The sequence below is a fragment of the Rhopalosiphum maidis genome, chromosome 4 (assembly GCF_003676215.2).
Source record: "Rhopalosiphum maidis isolate BTI-1 chromosome 4, ASM367621v3, whole genome shotgun sequence".
Taxonomy (NCBI): domain Eukaryota; kingdom Metazoa; phylum Arthropoda; class Insecta; order Hemiptera; family Aphididae; genus Rhopalosiphum; species Rhopalosiphum maidis.
In genome coordinates this window covers 49,512,880-49,535,746 of record NC_040880.1, presented here as the reverse complement: position 1 = coordinate 49,535,746, position 22,867 = coordinate 49,512,880, and the positions used below count along the sequence as shown (strand labels likewise).

The window sequence follows — 22,867 nt, the reverse complement described above, 5'->3', positions numbered from 1 at the left end:
TTTTCAAAAGATTCTTTAAATATAATTTTTTCCTAAGAAAACTATGTCATATATTTTATTATAATACGAGTATATATGCCGTAGAATAGGTAAATCGTATTGAAACGGATATGTTAAATTTAAGTTCGATGATGAATTATTTCAAAAACAATTTTGAGCAAACCATCTATCATCAACGTATTTTTAAAAGGGTATTTTATCATATATTTATATTTACATTATTAATTTATTTTTCTAATAGTAAATAGTAATATGATTTTTTTGATAAAAACAAATCTATAACTGTTATTATTTGTCAATATTAACGTACCATAGATTGATATTAATAAATTCGACGATTGTGATATAAAATTACTTAAAATCAATCTTACTATTTAAAAAAAAATATATGTAAAATTAATAATAACTTGCACAGTGAAAAATGTTTTAGGTCCCGAGGAATAATATTTAGAATTTTAAAAAATTGTATTAGTCAAACATTATTTAATATTTAAATTTAAAATATTCATAAATAGATAAAAAGAATCAAATTACTTTTAAAATTATATCATGTATATTAAATGCTATTATAAATAATTTGTTTATTTATTTTTGAATTACAATTAAATAATATTTCGATTTTGTCAAAAATTGGTGTAATATAAAAATTCTTGTTTTTCCTTCATTTTGTTTTTCGGTTTTTTTTCCGAATAATTTTGAAAGGAACCATAATATATACATTTTTACTATATCTAATTTTTACTAGAAGTAATATTCGAAGTTAATGATTGAAATATATATTTGTCTACTACTCCATAAAATGATAAAAAACATAAAAATAAAATAAATACATCACTCCACTCAGAATCTAAAAGAAAACCCCACCTATTAAAAAAATACCAATAAATTTATCGTTCTACTCAAAATCTAAAACCTAACAATGAGTGTCCAAATGTTTATTGAAAATGTATGAAAGTTTGACACGTTATATAAAATGTAAATACTATTCGATTGAAAGAATATAATGTGAAAATAACGAATCCTAGGTTCGTAGAAAAGTTATCATGTTTACTATTTTTAACAAATAAACCATGTGCAATATGGTCTGACGCACAAAAGTGTTTTTCTTCCTTGGAAAACGAACTAAAATGGAAAAGCTCTGTAACCTAACACATCATCTACCACTATATATACACACGAATATGTACAGGATGATTCACCAAGTATGCTTATGGCTCATCCCCATTTTGCTTCTTTTATAATGAATTTATGAACATTATCATGTTTAGAACTTTTAAGTATATGTAAAAACCATATTTTTAAATGCTTGAACTTTTATATTGTTTAAAGAGTGTTCTGTAGTTAGAAAAAAAATTCTTTTTTTTCGTATAATATAATTTTTTCTTGTGAATTGTTAAACGGTTAATTTCTTCGAAAAGGTTAGTACATCTAAATTGAAATGTGTATAAGTAATTTATGAAATATCAATGATAAACTACTATAAAGAATGTACTCCGTGATAATATATTTAGAAGATATACTTATTATAGATTTAAATTATTTAAACATTTTATTATTTAATATTAGTTTAATTAGTTTATTAAAACGCTATATAATTTGTAAAAATTGTCAAAGTATAATGATAAGTACTAGATTAAATATTACATAGGAACATTTTGTATTCTATTAAAGACAATTATTACTTAATGATTATAATTTTTATTAGTTCATAAATATTAATAACTTAGAAGCTAATATTTTGAATTTGGATTCAGGTTTATAAAAATGTTTAAAAAAAATAATCTACTTAAGGAGAATGATTCATTGTATATTTGAATAAATAAAAAAGAAATTTGTACATCCACAGCAGAATACTCATTAAAAGTAAAAAAAAAATGTTTGAAAATAAGGTCCTTATGTAAACGTATACGTTCAAAAAACAAGGATAATAAAATACAATTTATTATTTAAGGGTGAGAAGAGTCATCATTTCTAGCGAATCACCCTGTATATATTATAGTTGACTTCATGGATGATCGTACACCACGGTGAATTGTTAATAAATCGGCAAGTGGTGTATTGTATATGGTTCTCGGTCACACGATTTTGCGGTTCGGTAGATAACGAATTGTTTCGGCAAAACGGATAGAATAAACGTCGAACACCACTAAGGTGTATAGGTGTATGTGTGTGTGTGTGTGTGTGTGTGTTATTCTACAGAAGTACAGAATAATACACATACACGCAGTATACCGGTCACCCACATTTGTGGTTAAATGTATTGCTGCAGTGTTAGATGTAAGGCTAACACCGTGAAAGGCCGTCGAATACCGAAAGTTATCTACACACAAACACGTATGTATACATTATTTTACAATAATATATTATACTAATCCACTAAGCATTTAGTTTAATGAAGTGGTGCCACTAAAAAATCACTATATTGTACTTTGTAAATAATATTTTATACACCAAAACAAGAAAAAATTGTGGTGTAGTTGGATTACTTACATCCTTATAGGTTGTGAGAGTGGTTTAGGATAATAATACAATATACCATCAATACTATTCACATGTATTACTATAGATATCGTACGTGTATCGAATAATGTATAATATGTAATTCCTTAGATTAGGTAAGGTTAGGTATTTGGTATAGAATAATAAAATATGTAACAATAATTTAAACTAGTACGATCTGATTCTACGTCGCCGCAATACAATTCAGTAGCCTAAAGCTCGGAAATTTAATATAATTGGTCGATTTTATACCACACTATACGTTATGACATAATATATTATAATCCAACGTAATAATTCGTTATACCAACCGAATTTAAATTGAAATTAATGTTTTAATTATTTTCAAAACGCAGTTTGAATCTTTTTTTTAGAATATTAAAAAAAAGTAATGTGTAGGTAGTATTTGCGCCAATTTCTGTAATTGTATTTTGTGCCACTTATAGGTACAGTAATTTATACATAAGTACACATTTCATATCTACAATAATTACAATTTGCTTATATATTTTTACTTTATTTTATATATACATATTAATAATTTTCTAGAAATATATTTATTAAAATTAACTTCATTAATGATCGATTTAAAAAAAATATTAATAAACTTAAAAAAAGTATTATTGATTAATGTAAAGTAGGGCAATTATATTCAATAACCATAATGTGTGGTTTTATGATGATCTAATTACTACAATTAAATTTTAGATGTACCTAATGCAAATTCATTTTAATTTTCTCACAAATTACATATGCCTTGCAATACATCGGCTAAAATAATTATTTCACACATTTTTCCACGAGTTATACAAGATATTCGTTTTCGAGTAGGTAAATAATATGTTAAAACTGAGTTAAATCGAAAACTGAAACCATTGACTTTGATCGATTATACCGTCGAAAATGGCACGTGCACGCGCAGCCTATTTTATTCAATAGACCATACATTAAATTTGTATTAAACCTTGTGTATATAGATATCATCGTGTTACTCGAAAAAACCATACAATTCATTACATACATGTTTTATATGCGTATTTTTTTATTTAAAGGATTTTTCGGTATATTTTCTTAAGCTTCCACTTTTAATATAAATTCGTCAAAGTAAAAAATAATCATTACGACCATAATATTGCCAATTACAATGATGAATCATATATTATAATTACTGAAATAATGATTACAGCTTTAAAATAAAAATTTGATACCTTAATGTTATACATTTTTGTCAGTAAACTCATTGAACTATTATATAATATATAAATGGTGTAATAAAAACTTTTATTATACAAAAAAAGAAAAAATGTGCTTATTTAATCTTATGAAAATATCCACTACTCATATTTTTATATTAGAGTTTGTTTAAATTGGAAATATAAAAATAAAAATACTGTTTTGGCTTCCTTGATTTTGTTTTGCGAAAGCGCCCAAAAGAAGTTCGACCTATAAACTTTAGGGAGAGGGGGGGGGTGGTCGTAGAGGTCAAAACGAAATAGACTACAATTCACGTAGGTTTTCAACTTCTACAAGAATATTAGGTACACGTTCAACACGTGTACATAAATTCGTGTTAGGACGATTATTCAATGTATATCCCCCACCATATATATATTTTATTATAATATACGATATTCTACTATACACGGGCAATGTAAAGCATATATTTTGCTTTTAAAATTAAATGTAATATGATTGACAACTTTGAAGAAAATGTATCAATTGTATAATATATTATTATCAAGTATAAAAATAAAATGGGTCAAAACAAAAACGAAATAAATCAAACAATTGAAAACGACTTATATTTTTGGCCAAATGATTGGCAACATTTAAAATTCACAAACAATTTACCGTTAACTCAAAATTGAAACCAAATTTACATGCAACGTTACATATATAATTATCTATATCATTTATATATGTAATTTTTATAAATATTTCAAAATATTTTTTATGCGTGAACCATAATATTTTATTTATATCTGAATTTACTTACTCTGAATAAATATACGAAATTCAAATAAACTATTATGATGCAATTATAAAATAAGCACACGGTATTGTATTACGTCATATTAATTTAATGTAATATGAAATGTTATATACACAATACCTATATTATATTTAAATTCTACTCAAATATTTTATGTCTATACATATCGTTCATACAATTGGAAATAATAAAAATATGAAACTTATATTTTTAATTTAACAAATATTTAAACAAATAATTAGCATAAATTTATGTAGATATATTAATATAAATGTATATATAATGTAGACATTTTAGACAATTATGTATATATACTTGTTTCAGAAGTTTAATTCAAAAGTTTTCAGGTATCGTTTGTTACACAAACTCATTATAATAGTAGTACATAATCATTCAAACAATTAGAATTATTTATATAGTCAGGAAAACTTGAACTAAATCATAAAGTTACTAACCAATAATGATATATGGTATAATTCGATAAGACAATAATTGGCGGGTATCACTAATTTAGAAACTCCAAGTTTGACATTGACTTTTTATCCAAAACAAATAAATAAATTCTAATGTATTTTCTTTGTTTCAATTGTTTCATATTACAATTATTAATCTTGTGATGCTATTTAATTTGTTATTTTTCACTAAGTTATGTATGTGATTTGATCAAACTTGGAATATTGGAATGTTAGTTTTATTGAACAGTGAAATCCCATAGGTCCTCTTTCGACACGCACTTTAATTATATTTGGACTGTATGGTCACATAGAAATCAATAATTAAATATGCTTTGATATTATTTCAGATTTTTTGTATTGTTAAATTGATTTTTATTCACAAAAATCAATTATATTGATATAAACTAAAAAAAAAACAAAACCATGAAATACTTTCCTAAAACTTTATATTAAACTAAATACTATACAATTTATATACTATTAAGGGGATACAAGATTCTAATCGTAATATTTTTACGATTAAATTTTCTCAATTTAATATACTTTAATAAATTGCTTTAGCTAATTCATTATAATTATGTCTTATAATGTTATTTTAATCATTGAGCAAAGATATTCTATTACTTCTTGAGCACCGTAAATTCTGGATATTATTATTTGTTTTTTTTTTTATAAGTTGATAATTTCGAAATAATTGTGTAATTACTGAATAAAATACGATTATAATGGTATACCTAATAGACAAAACGAAAAAACTACTCTAAAAATTAAATTAATTTATTACATAATTTAATTGATATAATATATTAAAAAATTTAAAAAAATATAAATAATACAATAAATTGTATTTTATATTTGTGCTATACATTTTATATGAAAAAAAAAAATAATTACATTAACTTTCCATGAATTAAATTAGCGAGTACGTTGTCACTAGTTTAATCATTATAATATTATTAAAGGATACCTAGGAATAATGCATAATTCATTACACAATAATAATAAAATTACGTATATTAATTCTATTCGACATCACTATTATTAGTTATAATTTGTTCCATACATCAAAAACTCGCGTAGATACCAATGTATTTGATTGGTATTTAATGATTTATGTGACAGATACGGTGATGTATATAATTTAATTATTTGTAGTTATACTTTATGTGGTTCAATAAATCGCACTGAAAAAGACATGAACGATAACAACTACGAAGAACAAAAAATAACCCTACGTATTATAATATTATTGGCGTTATGGTTACAATTTTTAAATATATTATATTGGTATAATTTTACTGCACAGAGTTACTCGTGTGTGTAAGAAATGTTTATGTATTTTAAATCAGATGATAATTCGTTATCAAACTCGATGTGCTATTGTACCATATAAAATATATAGTATTATAACGACTACGAATAAGAATTCTAGTCTTCATTGATAACGAAAATATTCGTACATAGAACGCCTTTGATTATTTGGCTGACATTTTGATGTTGCAACTACGTAAAAATAAAAGAGTAAAAAGTTAAGTTGAAAATCCAAAGGTAGCTAAAACTTGTTAAATTAGACTAAATGTCATAAGATCTAAAGTCTATATATTATTTTCTACACGTGCTAAAAAATAAAATTATCTACCAGATACTAATATTAAATTCACGTGCACTTCACCTGGCTCGAAGCTGTATACAATACAACACTAATTTAGTTCAAATCAATTTAAGTCCAGTTGTTACTTGCAAAATCCGGCGTTGATAACATGTCTGGTGCGCATGCACTGGCAAAAAAACGACATGGTCATGCAAACTAGAGAACAACTGGCGAATGTGTCAAAAGCCTCTACGTTTACAAGAACCTAGCTTTCTCCTTGGTGGTGGACAATTTTATTTGGCAATTCCTGCCTCTGGCGGCACATAAGAAAGTCACGCGTCTTGCGCTTTATTGCCACAAAATACGTGACAATTTCTACAGGTCCTTATAATAAAGTACGAATCGCCCCTTTCATCAGTGATGCAGATTTATATTTGGGGTTACCGTCATCTGCTCATGACAACCCTACTGCTATTTATTTATTATTTTTAAGTTGTTATACAATGGTAATAATATGTGAGCATTGTGAGCATATCATTACAATATCTTCTCGTTTACTAAGATGTGTTTTATAGCGTTCGTCGCATACCACAAGTTGTGATGGTATGTCGGCGTATACATTATAATGTTTATAATGTTTATACAATATGTATATATATGCATACGTATGATGTTTACATATATTTTTTTCTATTTACACACTATGTTGGAACAACTGTGTAAATATTGAATTTTTTTTTTTGCTTCTACAGAACGCCAAGGGAAAATCTATCGCAGTGATAATAGTTATTCTAAGGGCCGTCGTGTACATATAGTGTACATATTGTTCTATTTAATTTGTTCTAATCATTAGAACGATTTTAATCTATTGTCATATTATATACATTATTCTAATGTAATTCTGGTTTGAGTGCGTGACAATGAACGGATGATCACAATTTAATACATTGTAACTACAAAGTTTAACTGTTAAAAACAGTTGAAGATATGAATGTTATGTCTTATTATATTCTTAGTTTTTGTATACCTAAATTTTGTTTGAGATGTATTTTCGTTGTGACATGATTTCATTAACAAAACAGTGATTTCAGAAGTATAAGATTTCTGATTTGTTAATACTAAAAATCATTAAAAGAGAATAATATATTCCAACTTCCAAGTATAGTTTTATTATTTTTCCCCCTATTTGTGAGTTACATGGAAGTTTCTTATAGCATTACTTCCAAAGTGGTGCATACAGAAAAATATACAATAACAAATATAAATAAATATAACACCATTGTAAGATAATCAATATACACTTCGTTCAACTTGAAATCGAAAAGATTGGACAAATATAAAATATAAGTCTTGAGGGCATTACAAAAGTATGAACAATTTACAAATTTATGTAAGGAATAAAAGTAAAATAATAAAATAATTTAATAAAAAGGAAACTCTAAATTTAAAATACACAATGCTAGTAATTAAATAATCACTAATTTCAGTTCACAAAATTATAACTAATAGAAAAGATAGTATTTTTATCAACATTTTAAACTATTAAACGAAGTTAATTTTAAAACACTTAAAAGAGTTCGTTTTGATTTTCATAAGCTTTTTATGCAAATTAAAATTTTTAACTCAACAGACACGATTATTATATAAGTAAATATATTATGCTAATAAATGAAGAAAACATATTTTATTTATAAACAATATAGTTATTGTATATCTATGATTATTAAAAGGCTTTAGAGTACCTATAGAGTAAAAAAATGAATAAATAAATATCTTTATAATCAAAACATGTTTGTGTATGAATTATTAGGAGTAATCATTTCAATTGTCAATAAAATCTTTTGAATTTGAACAAGATTTTTCAATAGATATGATTATATTTAAGTTGTAATCGTTTATCATTATTTAAGTGTGTTTTTTTTAAACTGATAAATGATTAAAATTCTTCAGCTTGCATATAAATAACTTAACAGTTATAAATAAAAAAATAAAATTTATCTCATTTAATGTCAATAAAGTAATTCATTAATAAATTATACATTTCGTCATTAAGATTTAATTATATATTATTGAATTGATATGTCTGTCACATAGCTGGTAAACCTAGGCAATATTATTCAATAGAGTACAGCATCCAATCAATATTATTTTACAAAAATGGTTTAGTATATTAAATCAAGGTGTTATATTTTTCTATCTTAACCATTAATTTGTAAATTATATAGTAACACAATTATACTTAATCAAATCAATATCGTAAAGGCTATATAATAAAACAAACATTTTCCAATCAATATTTAAACCATATTATTTAATTATATTATACTATGACATTTCAAATAATTATTAGGTTTTGATATTTATTATGTAAATAGTTTCTATGAAACTTATTTTTATAATTTAAAAAAAAAATTGTTTTTAAAATTATTATAGTAAAATCCGCTCTAGAGAAGACGTCTGTTCGCGTTAATACTTGTTAGTACTTAATCTTATTTGTGTTCTAAACAATTAATTACGAAATTAAGAACATTTTATGTATATATCTTTTTTTTTGTCATATTTATTTTGTTTACACAACCAGTACAACATTTTTTTACAATAAGCACAATAGATGGAGGTTAGATAAAAAAAAAAAGCTTGGTTGGCTTGATTGAAGAAACTATTCAATAATAATTTTTCATGGCATGAGTAGGAGTATTTTATAATTAACATTATAATAAATACAAGTAATTGCAGCTAGTATGTTTTTATTCCTGAAATTAATATACACTGTATAAACTATAAGAAAGTGAATATAATTTTCAAATATGGGGGTGGGGGGAGTTAGTGCAAAATAAATAAATAAATTTAAATAGTTAAAAGGAAGTCAGTAAAAATCTGTTTTTTCTTTCTGACCGACGTGGCAAAAAGATAAAACAAATAGTGCGCTGACATCCTAAAAAATCGTTTACCTTACTCAATTTATACAAGAATCTGTATAAGTGCAGCATATTAGAATAAATTCACGTACATTCTAGCCACATATATTTTTGATAAGTATTTGAAGTTCAAGTACGAGCGATATTGGATATTCGAACATATAATAATGATTTATCCACAAATAATTTATGTTTATTTTATAATGCCTATTAAAAATAATTATTACATAATATTCGTTGGGCTTCCCAAATTATCTATTGTTCAATTATCAGTTTTTACATACAATGAAATTATCAATATATTTAAACTAATATCGGGGCAATTATACCACGAACCTATACACACCGGTGCATAGTAGGTACCTTTTTATTGATTTATAAGTTAAAAATAATATCATAGAATTTAATAATATTTTCAACCAACGAAATTATTTTTAGTGATATAAATAAATGATAAAATATCCTAGATTGAGGCTAATACATATCTCCACCCAAAATCCTTTTTTTTTTTCTGCAATGGTTTGTTATTGAATTAGAATTTAACACATATGTTACGATGACCTACTCAATAATGAGGAACGCTCAAACTTTAATACAGGTACAGCAATCTGTAATACAACAGAGCTACTTATCCGGTTTTATTAATAATATTTATTTTATTTCATAATTACACCAACAAATAATATATTTTAAATGTTTGTACCTATATGACCTTTTCAAAATTCCTGAAATAATGGATCTACACATGCTTTGTTATACCTACTTATTAATAAATGTTTATAAAAAATCATCTTTCGCGCTTTTTATCATATTTTAATAACAGTTAATAGCTAATATAACATTAAATATCACTAAAACTAAAATCAAAAACAGCAATTGCTTTTTGATAATAAATTGTCGAGATCACAAATTATGTTCAACTCATTAGACGTTAGGTATTAACTATACACACAAACCCGGGGCTTACTTTTTGGAATTTTAAACCGTCATTATATTGTGTTGCATACCATACAACTATAATACAAGACGACAAATCTTCTGAGAGCGCACCACACTAATGGTTACTAATAATACTGAAACATAATCACATTCGTGGCAAAGGCTGCATCGTACCTATATAACAGGAAGTGCTGTAATTTGAAATTAATTATGCCATGAAATGTGTATACTAAATCATATTTACGTGTAAAATTTGACTGTTTTGTTCATTTTTGGCACCCATAACCGATTTAATATGATATACTACATATTGACCTGACGGTATCGTATCATAATAATAGAATACGATGCATATAAATTATTTGGCTCATCATTGACTTAATAGCAACAAAGTGGGCGTTAAGTATTAACATTTTTTTTTAACCTTTTCACATAACGCAACAAATTCATTGTAATAAGTAGGTACGAATAGCTTATTTTTTCTACAAGCTTAAAAAATAATACGTAACGTTTAAATCATAATATGTTTATATTCCTTGGTTAATAATTTATTTGACACGAACATGTAATATTTCCCGAACTGTGACAGCTAATGTCTAAGAATATAAGTAATAGCATAGAATACAGATTATAAGATGCATAATATTTTAAAATATCATGTTATTGTTTAGAAAAAAAAAAACCATCAAGTTGCGAGATTACTATATTATGTATAACCCATGTGATAATTAAAAAAAAATAATAATAATACTGAGTTAACCGAGTTGATTTGATATTTTTCTCCGTAATATTTTATCAAAAAAGCTGATATTTTTTATCCACTCGCATGTACTCGTATGTATCGATTTTGTTAGAATGCATACTATTTTATTGTGGTCTTATAACATTGTCGAGTCTGTATAGTTATTAATTTAAACATACTGTTCATGATGTAATAATAATAATTCTAATGAAACGCGTTGTATTTTTGTTTCAGTGTGCAACGTCACGATAAAAGCCGATATGTTATTGGCCCGTTCAAACTCGACGTTCGGCCAGATCAAATCTCCCGCGCTGTCCGGCCCGAATTATTGTTGGTACACGCTGGACCCCGGATACGACAGACGCGTCGAACTACAAGTGTACAGGCTCGTCAATGCCGGTCATTTCAACGGTTCCAGGCAAGTAACGTACACGCCACCATAACCTATCGAAAATCGCCGGACGGTTTTTCGATAAAACGATAGTAATATTATTATTGTGACGCGAGGTAAAATCGATCAAAACAATCGTTTTACTTACTAAACTACGTTTTACGCTACGTGATATTCAATAGCTCGTATTATCATACCCGTTAAATCCATTTATCTTATATTTTCAGCATTTTTTTTTTCTACACGGTCATTCTTCACCGAGCATGCTTATCTCCATTTTTCATTTAATAATGCATTTATTTTAATTCTGATTTTTGTAATTTTTAAATATATTCAAAGACCATACTTTTATATTCTTGAGATATTTTTTACTACTCCAGAAGTGTTTTGTGATGGTACAAACATGAAACATCTGTTTTTTAAATGGGAATCCTCCTCCGATTTTCACTGTAAATTATTTTTTGTATAAATTATTATTTTTATTATTCTTTGAATAATTTTTTTTAAACGTTTTGTGCATTTGATTCGAAATTTGAACGAGTAGATTTTTAGTTATCGAAATGTTTACAATAATATAAAATATATGTAATATTTGAACTAGTGTTTATATTATGATTGGAATATTTATATTATGTTCATATTTTCAAATCACAAATGATGATAAGATTCCTTTTTAATTAATAAAATCGTCGAGTCATCAAAGTTAAATAATTCAAAAACTACTCTACTGAGTTTTAATTTTGATTATGTCAACATTTTCAGAAACATTATAGTTATATTGAAAAACAATAAAAAGGTGTTTTCATTTGATAAACAAAAGTTTTTGTTTCAACGGAATACTTTTCACCGTACGAGTATTACAAAACATCTCATAGATTTGATTATATGATATAAATTATAAATGGTAAATATTTAAAAATTCCAAAAATCAGAATACCTATGAATAAATTCTTTATATTATGAAAAAAAATAAGAGTGAACACTGAACATACGGGGTAAGCCGCCTTGCATGTGGGTTCGCACGTAGCACGCGAGAGCAAAGGTGACACTTCGCAAGAACACGCTCATTTAAAGTCATAGGTTTTATTTATTACACATGCGACGAGAAACAAAACGAACTTATGCAATTCAAACGTTGGAATACAATAATAACGCTAGGGAAGATTGACTAGACGCGGATTTGCTTACGTAGGACTTGACAAATGGATCCCCAGGAGTAGTTCAATGCGAGGAAAACGTTTGGAATGAACGTGATGTCGAGGTTTCAGTTTCTATACGAAGAATGGTGGCACGCAGGGTTCTACGGTAAAAACAAAACGGACACGATATAGTGCACCGCCCGGCTCGGGTCGTTCTAGTCACATGTGACGATTCCCCAAAGCTCGTTCGATCTATGCGGTCGGTGAGGCGTTAGATACGTAACAGTGTACCATCATGTCGTAGGCGTATTATTCCGCGCCAAGGAACGGTTGTTGTAGACACCGCGTTAAAGTACACCCAACATTGTACATTTATCCTGTTGTAATATATTATGTAGTTTGATATTACCGATTATGGTTTATTACTGTGTTTTAATATGTTTATTCGGTTTACACAATGACAGTTGTCACCGAGAGTGCTTATTAGAAAGCGCAGGGTGTGACATGGTATTTATAAAGAAAAAGTAAAATTTCATTTTTTAATTACTCATTTTTTATAGCAACTCTAGTAACATTACGTGTCACGTACTGTTTTGTGGGTATATACGATATTGAAAACGATTTAACTGTATAAATCAGAAAACCAAACTGTTTGAATGCACCTACCTAGTTGCATACGGGGGGAGGGGGTTTCCAAAATCTCCCTTAATAATCCTGTGAAATTCGAATAATTTCTGGTTATTCCAAATAAATTATAAACTTTGCTAAAAAATATACGTTGAATCGTGTCGTTGGATCTAATAAAATTAATTTCAATTTTGCAGTTTGGATATAAATAATTTAATAAGCATGAGCAAAATACTAATATATTGGACTATGTTTTGAAGTCGAAGAGGGGGTGTCTAGATATAGAAGACACCCTCCTCTCCTCATCCTAAATACACGACAGCACTTACCAACTACGATTGATTGAAATTAACTATAATAAGACATCGGTAGAACTATATTATAATATTATATAATTGATAGTAGGTAATTGCATCACCTTCAAAAACTAGTTAACTATTAAATATGAAAATAACTACTAATAAAAAATATTATTGATTCTTATTTAGATTTTTTGTTTATAATTTTACCTCACAAGTTACCTCCCTAAATTGTAACAGATGGACGCTCTTGGTTATCACATATTATACTCGTCAAAAATATTATCGACGTTCATATAATATATATAATATTACATATATGAAAATTTAATAATGAAAAAAAAACTTACTCCAAGAAGATCGTTGTACGTTTTTAGAGATATCAAATATTCGACAAAATGTCGTTATCGTCTGTGCGGGTATATTACATCTGTGCAGTGTGTATATAATAATATTTAGCTTATATCTGAATTCGCAAGAAACGCCGAAACGCAAACTAAACGATTGTGCAGACGCAGAAGGGAGTTGGTTAAGCTAATTTATTCGTCGGTTATATTACAAATTCCCTTCTATATTTGCATCATTGGTCCCGATATAATATTAATATTCTATTTAACAACTGAATTGACGATTATAAACATCAAATGACGTACAGACTTTATTAACAGGAATTTAACATTTACAGTTGTTACATTGTAACAGCTATCGAGAGTTTTCCCTCTTTTATTTCGAGCTTCAAATATTATATGTATTGTAAATTTGTAAAATCGAAAACGCCTAAAAAAAGATAATATGTATTGTTTTTTTATTTAAGTATAATACAATATAACAATTAAAAACTGGAAAACAGTTTTGACACAATCAATAAGCTAAAAAAAAAAAAACTACATATTTAATAATATATAAATATTACATATATATGTTTATTTTAAGAAGTACCTACATAGCATATGATATACATCGGTATTATATATTACATAATAATGTATAATTCAATAGTACTAAAAATAAAGCCTCTGTAGTATAATTAAATTAACTAAAGATACCTAATAGTTACATACATTTAGAATTTGTATAAAATTCACTTAGCGTGTATAACAAAATTAAGTTTATACATTTTAACATACTAAATATAATAAAATTGATGGTCACTTTTTTCACTGAGATTTACCTTAATAATATTTATTTATTGTAATAGTAGTTTTTTTATTATTATTATTATTTATCATACTTTTTTTTTATTGGAAAAAACAAGACCCTCGGCAACATAATTATTTATTATACTTTTGTGGTAGCTTATTAAGTCATTATTCGATTTCTAATTTTATAACATAATGAATCACACTTAATTTTCATATAATATTTTATATTTTAAATATATTATTTTTATAGCAGCACAAACTTAAAAATTAAAATATACTCTTTAAAATAAAAATAGTAGCCACAGAAAATAAAACACTCAAGCGTACCTAATTATTAACTTTTTAAGTGAGTATTTTTATCAAACGGTTGAACGATTCGTATAACATATTTTATATGTTGGTATTAGGATAAATTATTTAAAAATAAGAGCATTATAACCGTATCACGTAATTTCAGGCGAGTATAGGAAAAAAAATTCTGGGGGGTTATAAAAAATTTACAATAATAAATATTACATATATTATTTTATTACTTTTTCATGAAATTAATTTAAATAAATAAAAAATAGTCCAAAAATTAATTATAAAAGCAGAGTTAGCTATTATTTTACGTAGAACTTGATAAATTAAAGTACAAAATCTCACTTTCGTAGTAATCTGACAAATTTATTTATAACCTCTTCAATTCTATCAGCATAGTTTCGGTATATGTTAAGTAAAACCAATTCAGTAAGTCTAAATTGTCCTATATTATTGTTCATAAAATATGTTTTGAACCTTCGTAAAGTTGAGAACGATCTTTCAGCTATAGCAGTTGTAACAGATATTGTGGCTAAAATTTGTAAAAGACTGCGTGTGTTCGGGAAAAATTATAAAAAATATCAGACAATGTAGTCAATGTTTTAGTTGGGTGGTCTTTCATTTCATCATTTTTCTACTCATATTTTAACTTCTGCGTTTATATAACTATTAATTTTTGGTGGGAGTGTTTGAAATTTAAATCCTATTCACTGTATACATAACAAATATATATATATATAATTGGTTTTGTACATATAAAAAAATTAAAATTAATTGAGAAAATATTTTAGAAAGTATAAAATATAAAATTAAAATCCAATACCCGATTAGATTAAAGTCATAACGTTTTCATTTATTTAAATAGTAAGGATAATTTTACGAGTAGACATGAAAAACAATAATAAGAAAAGCCTCAAGAAAAACTAGAATCCTATTTTATGTAAGTATGTGTTATACTGGCAACAAGATTCAACAATTCTATTTGTGTCTAAATAAAAACAAGTGTTTAAATGAAAAAGAAAGACAATTGAAAATTATGAGCTGAAGGTTCTGTAGTTTCTTAGTATCAAGGGAGAAGTTTAAAGTGATTTGAAATAAAGAGAATGGCCGGAAGTTGTGACCTAATGTAAGTTACAAAAAAAGCGACTACTTGGCGCCTGTTAAAATTAATTTACCAGAACTGATGTTGTATAATACATGAATTTTAAGAAAAATAGTTTCGTGCCAAAAAAATATTAAATGCAGTAGCAGTAATAACTATTTGATTTTCTAATCAGACTAGATAATTTTTTTTATAGTCCGTGAAAAAATATTCGCAAATAAATCGTATTAAATGGAAAATGTCTAGTCAGATTAGCGCAACAGAAAGGTTTATCATTTTCTTATTTCGAAATATCCGTATTACTGACTAAATAATATTCTTGGAAAATGATTTCATTTTAACCGAAGGATGAGTCTTAAGAACTAATCAATTTCAATAAAAAGCGACATGTCATGACACACATGAGAAACAAAAAGAAATACAATAAATAGGAAAGAATAAAATCTGTGGAAATAATAATTAAGTTTTAAAAATTTATGATGTATTTATAAAATAATTGCTAGAAATATTTGAAGTTGGAGGAATCAAACTATTGGTGTAAGTATTTTAGGTTATTTTAAAACTCTTTATCTATCTATTTATTCTAAATATATCTTAAATAAGTAAAAAATAAAGATTTCAACAAACTTTTAAAAATAACATCAGCTATGGATTATGAAATTTAACGTACTAATTATTAAATATTTGCATATTATGTACCTTACCTTTTATACAGTTGATTGTAAAATATTTATATTGGTAACATAATATACGTATTACATATTTATTTGGCTATGTTAAAGTAACCAGGTAACTTTATAAGATTATGAATTTTCTTTAGATTTTTATTTCATAATATGTTGATATCCGTCATCAATAATCTAAAACAATGTTACTGTGGATTTTTGGCTAATTCATTTCATACCATTAAATGTCGGTAAAAGCACTTTTTATTGATATTGTTTTAAGATGTTTTCGAGTTTTAGTCTACAATCGCACGCGCTTATGTCCAAATTTATCGATTATTTATGAAGCAAATGACTTATTCTGTCACATCTTTAATTAATAAGTTTACTAATAGTTATTATAAATAATTTTCCCGGAGAATCTCAAAACTAAAAAGTGTATATTTGCTAGTATTTAATTTTTCTAACGTTATAATAATATCTTATCGTAACAAAAAACAACAGAAAACCACAATTCATATCAAAACAAAGTTTATAATTGTGTTTATTAATTTTAATGATTAGGTATCACTTTAGGTTTCGCTTTTAAAAAACATTTTAATGTATCCATTATTCTGTGTCGAATTACACGGTTTAAACTACAAGTTTCGGTAAAAAATCGATTATCATGACGTATAACATAAACCTTAAATTACAAAAAAAAAAAAAAAACAACTAACAAATGAAGTAATAAAATTTCAATTTTTTGTACCTACCTAAAGTGTAACTGTATGAACTTTTTATCGAATCAAATACTTCTAAATTATAACACGATATAAAACGAAACATACAAACAAGTATTTGTTTTATATACATAATAAAATGAATACGTCAATATTTTTTTTATTTTTCAATGACCTGAGAAAGAATTTTTTTATGCGCCAGTTCAACGATGACAGCGGCACAATAAACATACTTGCGGAGAGGGTAAAATCCGAATTTTAATCAATTCTAGTAATAAATTTTAATAATATATCATAATAATTTCATACAACTATAAGCAATTTAACGCATTTTTGACATTTAACATGAACGATAATATAGTCTACACTTTAAGTAAAGATTGACTCAACTATAATTTTACAAATGATGTTAGAACTCGGTAATGAATAATATTGTAATATTTTTTTATTTTAAATTTGTAGTTGTATTACTATATAACGATAGAGATACTCATGAGGTAACCCCTAAAAATAATAAACAATTAAAAGGACGTCGCACCCACACGTGTTGTCTTCGCGTACGACATAGTACATTTTATTTCATCAATTATTCAATAGCGAGCTTTTAGTTTTGATATTAGAGTGAATTGAATAACTATCAAACTTTTAGGTATGAAAGTTCTCTCTTTGGTTTTTTACAATATTTTAATTTTTAGGTGAGTTATGAGTAAGAAAAATATTAAATGCTTGAAAATGCTCTTAATTCACTCTAATATTAAAACTAAAAGAACACTATTGAAACTGGTGAACGAAAATTTACTATGTCGTACGTGTGTAAGATAGAGACATCATATTCGGGTGCGACGTCCTCTTAAAACAAACGTCTATATACATATTCCTTTAATTGTTTTTCAATTGTATTACTACCACGTGTTTCATGTTTCGATGTAATGGAAACATGTCATGTGCGTTTGGGTATTTAGTTTAACTATTTTAAATTAGATATTCAAAATAAAATAATCGGAATTATAGTTTATATCATTACAAACATATTTCTGATTCCTGATAATAAAATAAATTCAATATTTTAATTTATAAGAGTATTTTTGAAAAATTATTATAATATACAAAAAAAAAAAAAATGTTTATGATTAACTTAGAAAATAATGTACAGTTTCTACTTTTTAAACTCTATTTTTTTGAATAAATTTAATCGTACCCCTAACCAATCATTAACCAATTATACAATTTAGTTAATCACTTGTATATGATAAAAATATTTTTACATTTATAGACAGTAAATTATTTTTCTAAAAAAATTGTATTAAAATTAAAGCATACTAAACATTTTATAACTTAATAATTTTCTAAATATTAATAAATTACACGGACATTTTTAACTTTCAAATCAGTTTATTTAATTTGTTAATAATACCTATATTTATGATAATAATTTGATTAATGAATTAAATTGCTTATTTATTAACTCACATTTAAAGACACTTCATTTTGAATATTTATTTTCAGTATTAAATATTTCATACTAAATTGTGTCCTCATAAAAAGCGTTTATAATTTATTGAATTAAATAATCTTTAATAATATTAAAATATTGTAAAGGTAAACTAATATATTTACAACTCATAGTCATCAATTAAACTATTAATTTATCTATAAAACTATAGACTATAGCGGTCATTCGATAAAACTATATAAATGTAGTTATTAATTCTTGAAAAATAAAAATAAAAGTTGCGCTTATTTGATGCAGTGGACACTTGGTATGGTAGAAAAAATCTGGAATATTTTGAAGACATTTGCGGGTAAATTTCCTAATTACAGACAGCCATAGCTTGGATTAAGTTTTCTAGTTTTTCTTCCATATTTTTTTAACCTTCTTTGCTATAACTTATATTCCGTAGACAATAACGAACAGTTTACTAACTCCAGATCATCTTTGAAAATATTAGCTAGTACTATGAAGTTATTTTCATTTTCTTTGGGTTTAAATAATGACTGAAAATGTATTATTAATCGTAATTTCATAGTGGACAAATCTTTGTCCTGTCTATAATGCTTTAACAGTATGAAACAATGATATAATCGTCCCCTCTAAAAGAAAATACCCTGTATTCGTAGTTCGTATATTATGCTGAATATGAAAAATGTGATGAATTCATTATCGTAATAATCATAACATAATCGTTTTACGTTTACTGGAAATTCAGAAAGTAGATTGTTAATAACCAAACGTATTATTATCATCAGAAACATGCGATGTGACTAATAATACTCATACAGGCTTCAGAAAATATATATAATATATACATTAAATATTTCAACTAAATCACTAACCTTATATTTTTAGTGTAATAATATTTCAATTTTTATTTCAAATTAACCTAATTAAGTTTATTTTAAATTATCATACCTAATGATTTGTTAAAATAAATTGATTTCACGTAAATTTAAAAGATTAGTTTAATCAGCTCCAACCATTCAAATCAGTGAAATATTAAAGAAGGCAATACTTATTTAAAATACCTATTATAATTTATGTTGATTATTTGCCACAAAAAAAAAAAATAAATAAATATACGAAATTGAGTTTTCAAGTTAAAATAAATTCTTTTTTAACTTTAAAAGTTTTTAAGATCATCATAAGTAATTAAGAGCGTTTGTGTGAAATAAGCTTCCCGATTTGAATCATATTATTTTATTTATATATTTATAATATAATTACAATAATTATTGATAACTCCTTTCGTATTTTATTATTTATTATTTTTGAACTTAACAGTTACTTTAAATTAATACATTTTTTTTTTTTTTTTTGATAATTTTAATATAATTTAGTTAAAAAAAATGATATGGCCAATAAGATAAAAACAGACAACAGTATTTACTAAAAATATGTCGTAAATACCTCTTGTAAAATTCACAAAAACTTTTGTATTTAATGGCGTTGTGCTGTTTTGATAACTAAATAAAACAACTATATTATCTGTAAAATATAATACAGACGTAATAAATACTTTGTTAAAAAAAAAAAAAAAAAACATTATTTAGCTAACCCAAAAAACTTAATTTCTATTATTACAACCAAACTGTTTTGCACATTAAAAACATAATTTACCTTACTTTTGTCACAGGACCTCTATTGTTTATGTTTATAATTACAAGTTCACCTCAGTTCTATCGAATTTCAAAACTGTTAAACGCTATATCTACAACACTCCGCCTTTTACATCTATACGAGTACCTACCTGTAAACCCATATGGCCGTAATAATAAACATAATATACATCACGCAACTGCCTCAATTAGTATCATTGAAACGTGCGAATGTACTAGTAAATATATTATGTGTATGTGTGTGTGGCGTGTGTGTGTCGTTCGTATTGTAACAAATAAAACGAGGGCTTGTATATAAATCACGCGTTTGAATGAAATTTGACTAGTACATCAATACGTGCCACCCACACACACACACACGCACACACACACTATATATATATATATATATATATATATATATATATATATATATAATACCTAAAACCTAACGTGTAACTGTACACACTTGCAGCAGTATAAATTGTGACTTGTGAAAGCAACGACGGTGACATTCTATTCGCTGGTCAAAAATATACTGTTTGGAAAAAATATACACTTGAACATTTTCGGTGACCATTTATCCGATGTGATGGCTTACACGCCTTTTGATTTCACTACCTACGGTCGGTAGTACCGTGAATATTATATGTATTTATAATATACACATTATATAGCCGAAGGGTGAAAGTGAAATTCCGTGGAAACTTAATTATCTCCGTATTTTTAATTTATATTTTGCGCCTGTCGATTTGGAAAATGAAAATCTACAAGCGCCGTCGGTGATGCTGTTTTGCTTATCCAAACAGCGGACAGAGACAAACAGCGAGAATGGTATATAACTTTCAGGCTATGAATTATTTATCGTAATAAACGTGGAGGCGTATGACAGGGCCGAGGTGAAAAACGTCTTAAATTAAAAAAATTTAAATAAATCATATTTTTTTTTTTTCAAAACTGATAGCATTACTTATTTATACAGCTCGAACACTTTTGCACCGAGATAAATATATACTTAATATTGAAACGAATAAATATAAGCAGATCGAGCAATCATCTATAATATTGTATACACTTTAAGGACTGTGGATGTAAATCAATTCTTCGATCTATCACACTACCATTATTGAAACGAGCATATTCGTTAACACAATAATCCGAATCACTGGAAAATTATTGTACATGATTAAGTCTAGAAATAATTTATCGGCAAAACTGATGCTATAATACAATATAATAGGTACCGATACAGTTTATAATAATTTATAGCAATTAATATTAGTAGAAACACATTATTCAAAATCGCAATAAACGAGCGTTGTAGTTTATGTATACTACAACGCGGTTACGCAGTATTCAATTTTCTAGAGAAACGCCGTATTATTTTTATTTCTAAAAGGTTTATCCAAAATTATCCTTAAATTGTCAGAATTATAATACTATACAAACGTTAATGACTTAATATTTATATAGTACGCGTGCATTATAATTTACATATTATGTAACGATAACTGCTTATTGTTATAGGATTATGATAGAAATGGAGCAACTAAAGGTTTTTTCATAAACAAAAATGTAATGGAAAAAACCACTTACGTCACGTTATTTTGAATCACATTAATTTTAATTATTATTGTTTTATGTATATTATTAATTTGAACAAAATACAAAAATCTGTACTATGTACATAGTGTAAGTGAGGAATACCGAATAACAAACCAAAAATTATGATATTTCTTAAATGTACGATTCAATAATACTGTTGTTCCTATGCTTATTAGCATGTGTAATATACATATTTTTCAAAACTTGGTTCTAGAAAAAAAAAAGTGCTATTTCTGGAAATATTATTATAACCCTTAAAAAAATTGAATAACGTGGACAATATACGCGCTCCCAAGCGCATACAATCAAGTGTCATTTCCGCACCCCATTATACGTATATTGTTTGGTAGCAACGACATGATATTTCTACACGCACCGTAACCAGCACATTGTACATCTCGAAATAATAAAATACTAAAAATACGATCTTCCTGTATCACTGATCGTAACGGGGAGAATTAATATTTAATATGTGCAATAAACACTTAACAGTATAAACAGTACGAGAAGGCAAATTTAATCCTCAGTAATAATTCGTCTTAATTATATTTGCATCTGAATATCGACCAATATAGGTAAACCAATTACTTACACATTAACACTCGCTTTGAATATTTCAAAATATGAACTGATGAATCGTTTACG

At 26.0% G+C, this 22,867-nt stretch overlaps 1 protein-coding gene across 2 annotated transcripts in view; it reads left to right on the top strand.

Annotated features, from left to right (window-relative positions):
- LOC113556761 overlaps positions 1-22,867 on the top strand; it is a 169,712-nt gene that overhangs the window by 122,752 nt on the left and 24,093 nt on the right. For both annotated transcript variants that reach the window (XM_026961892.1, XM_026961891.1), the window contains one exon: positions 11,372-11,555. In XM_026961892.1, coding sequence (XP_026817693.1) covers positions 11,372-11,555 — 184 coding nt within the window. The remainder of the gene's footprint in view (positions 1-11,371; positions 11,556-22,867) is intronic.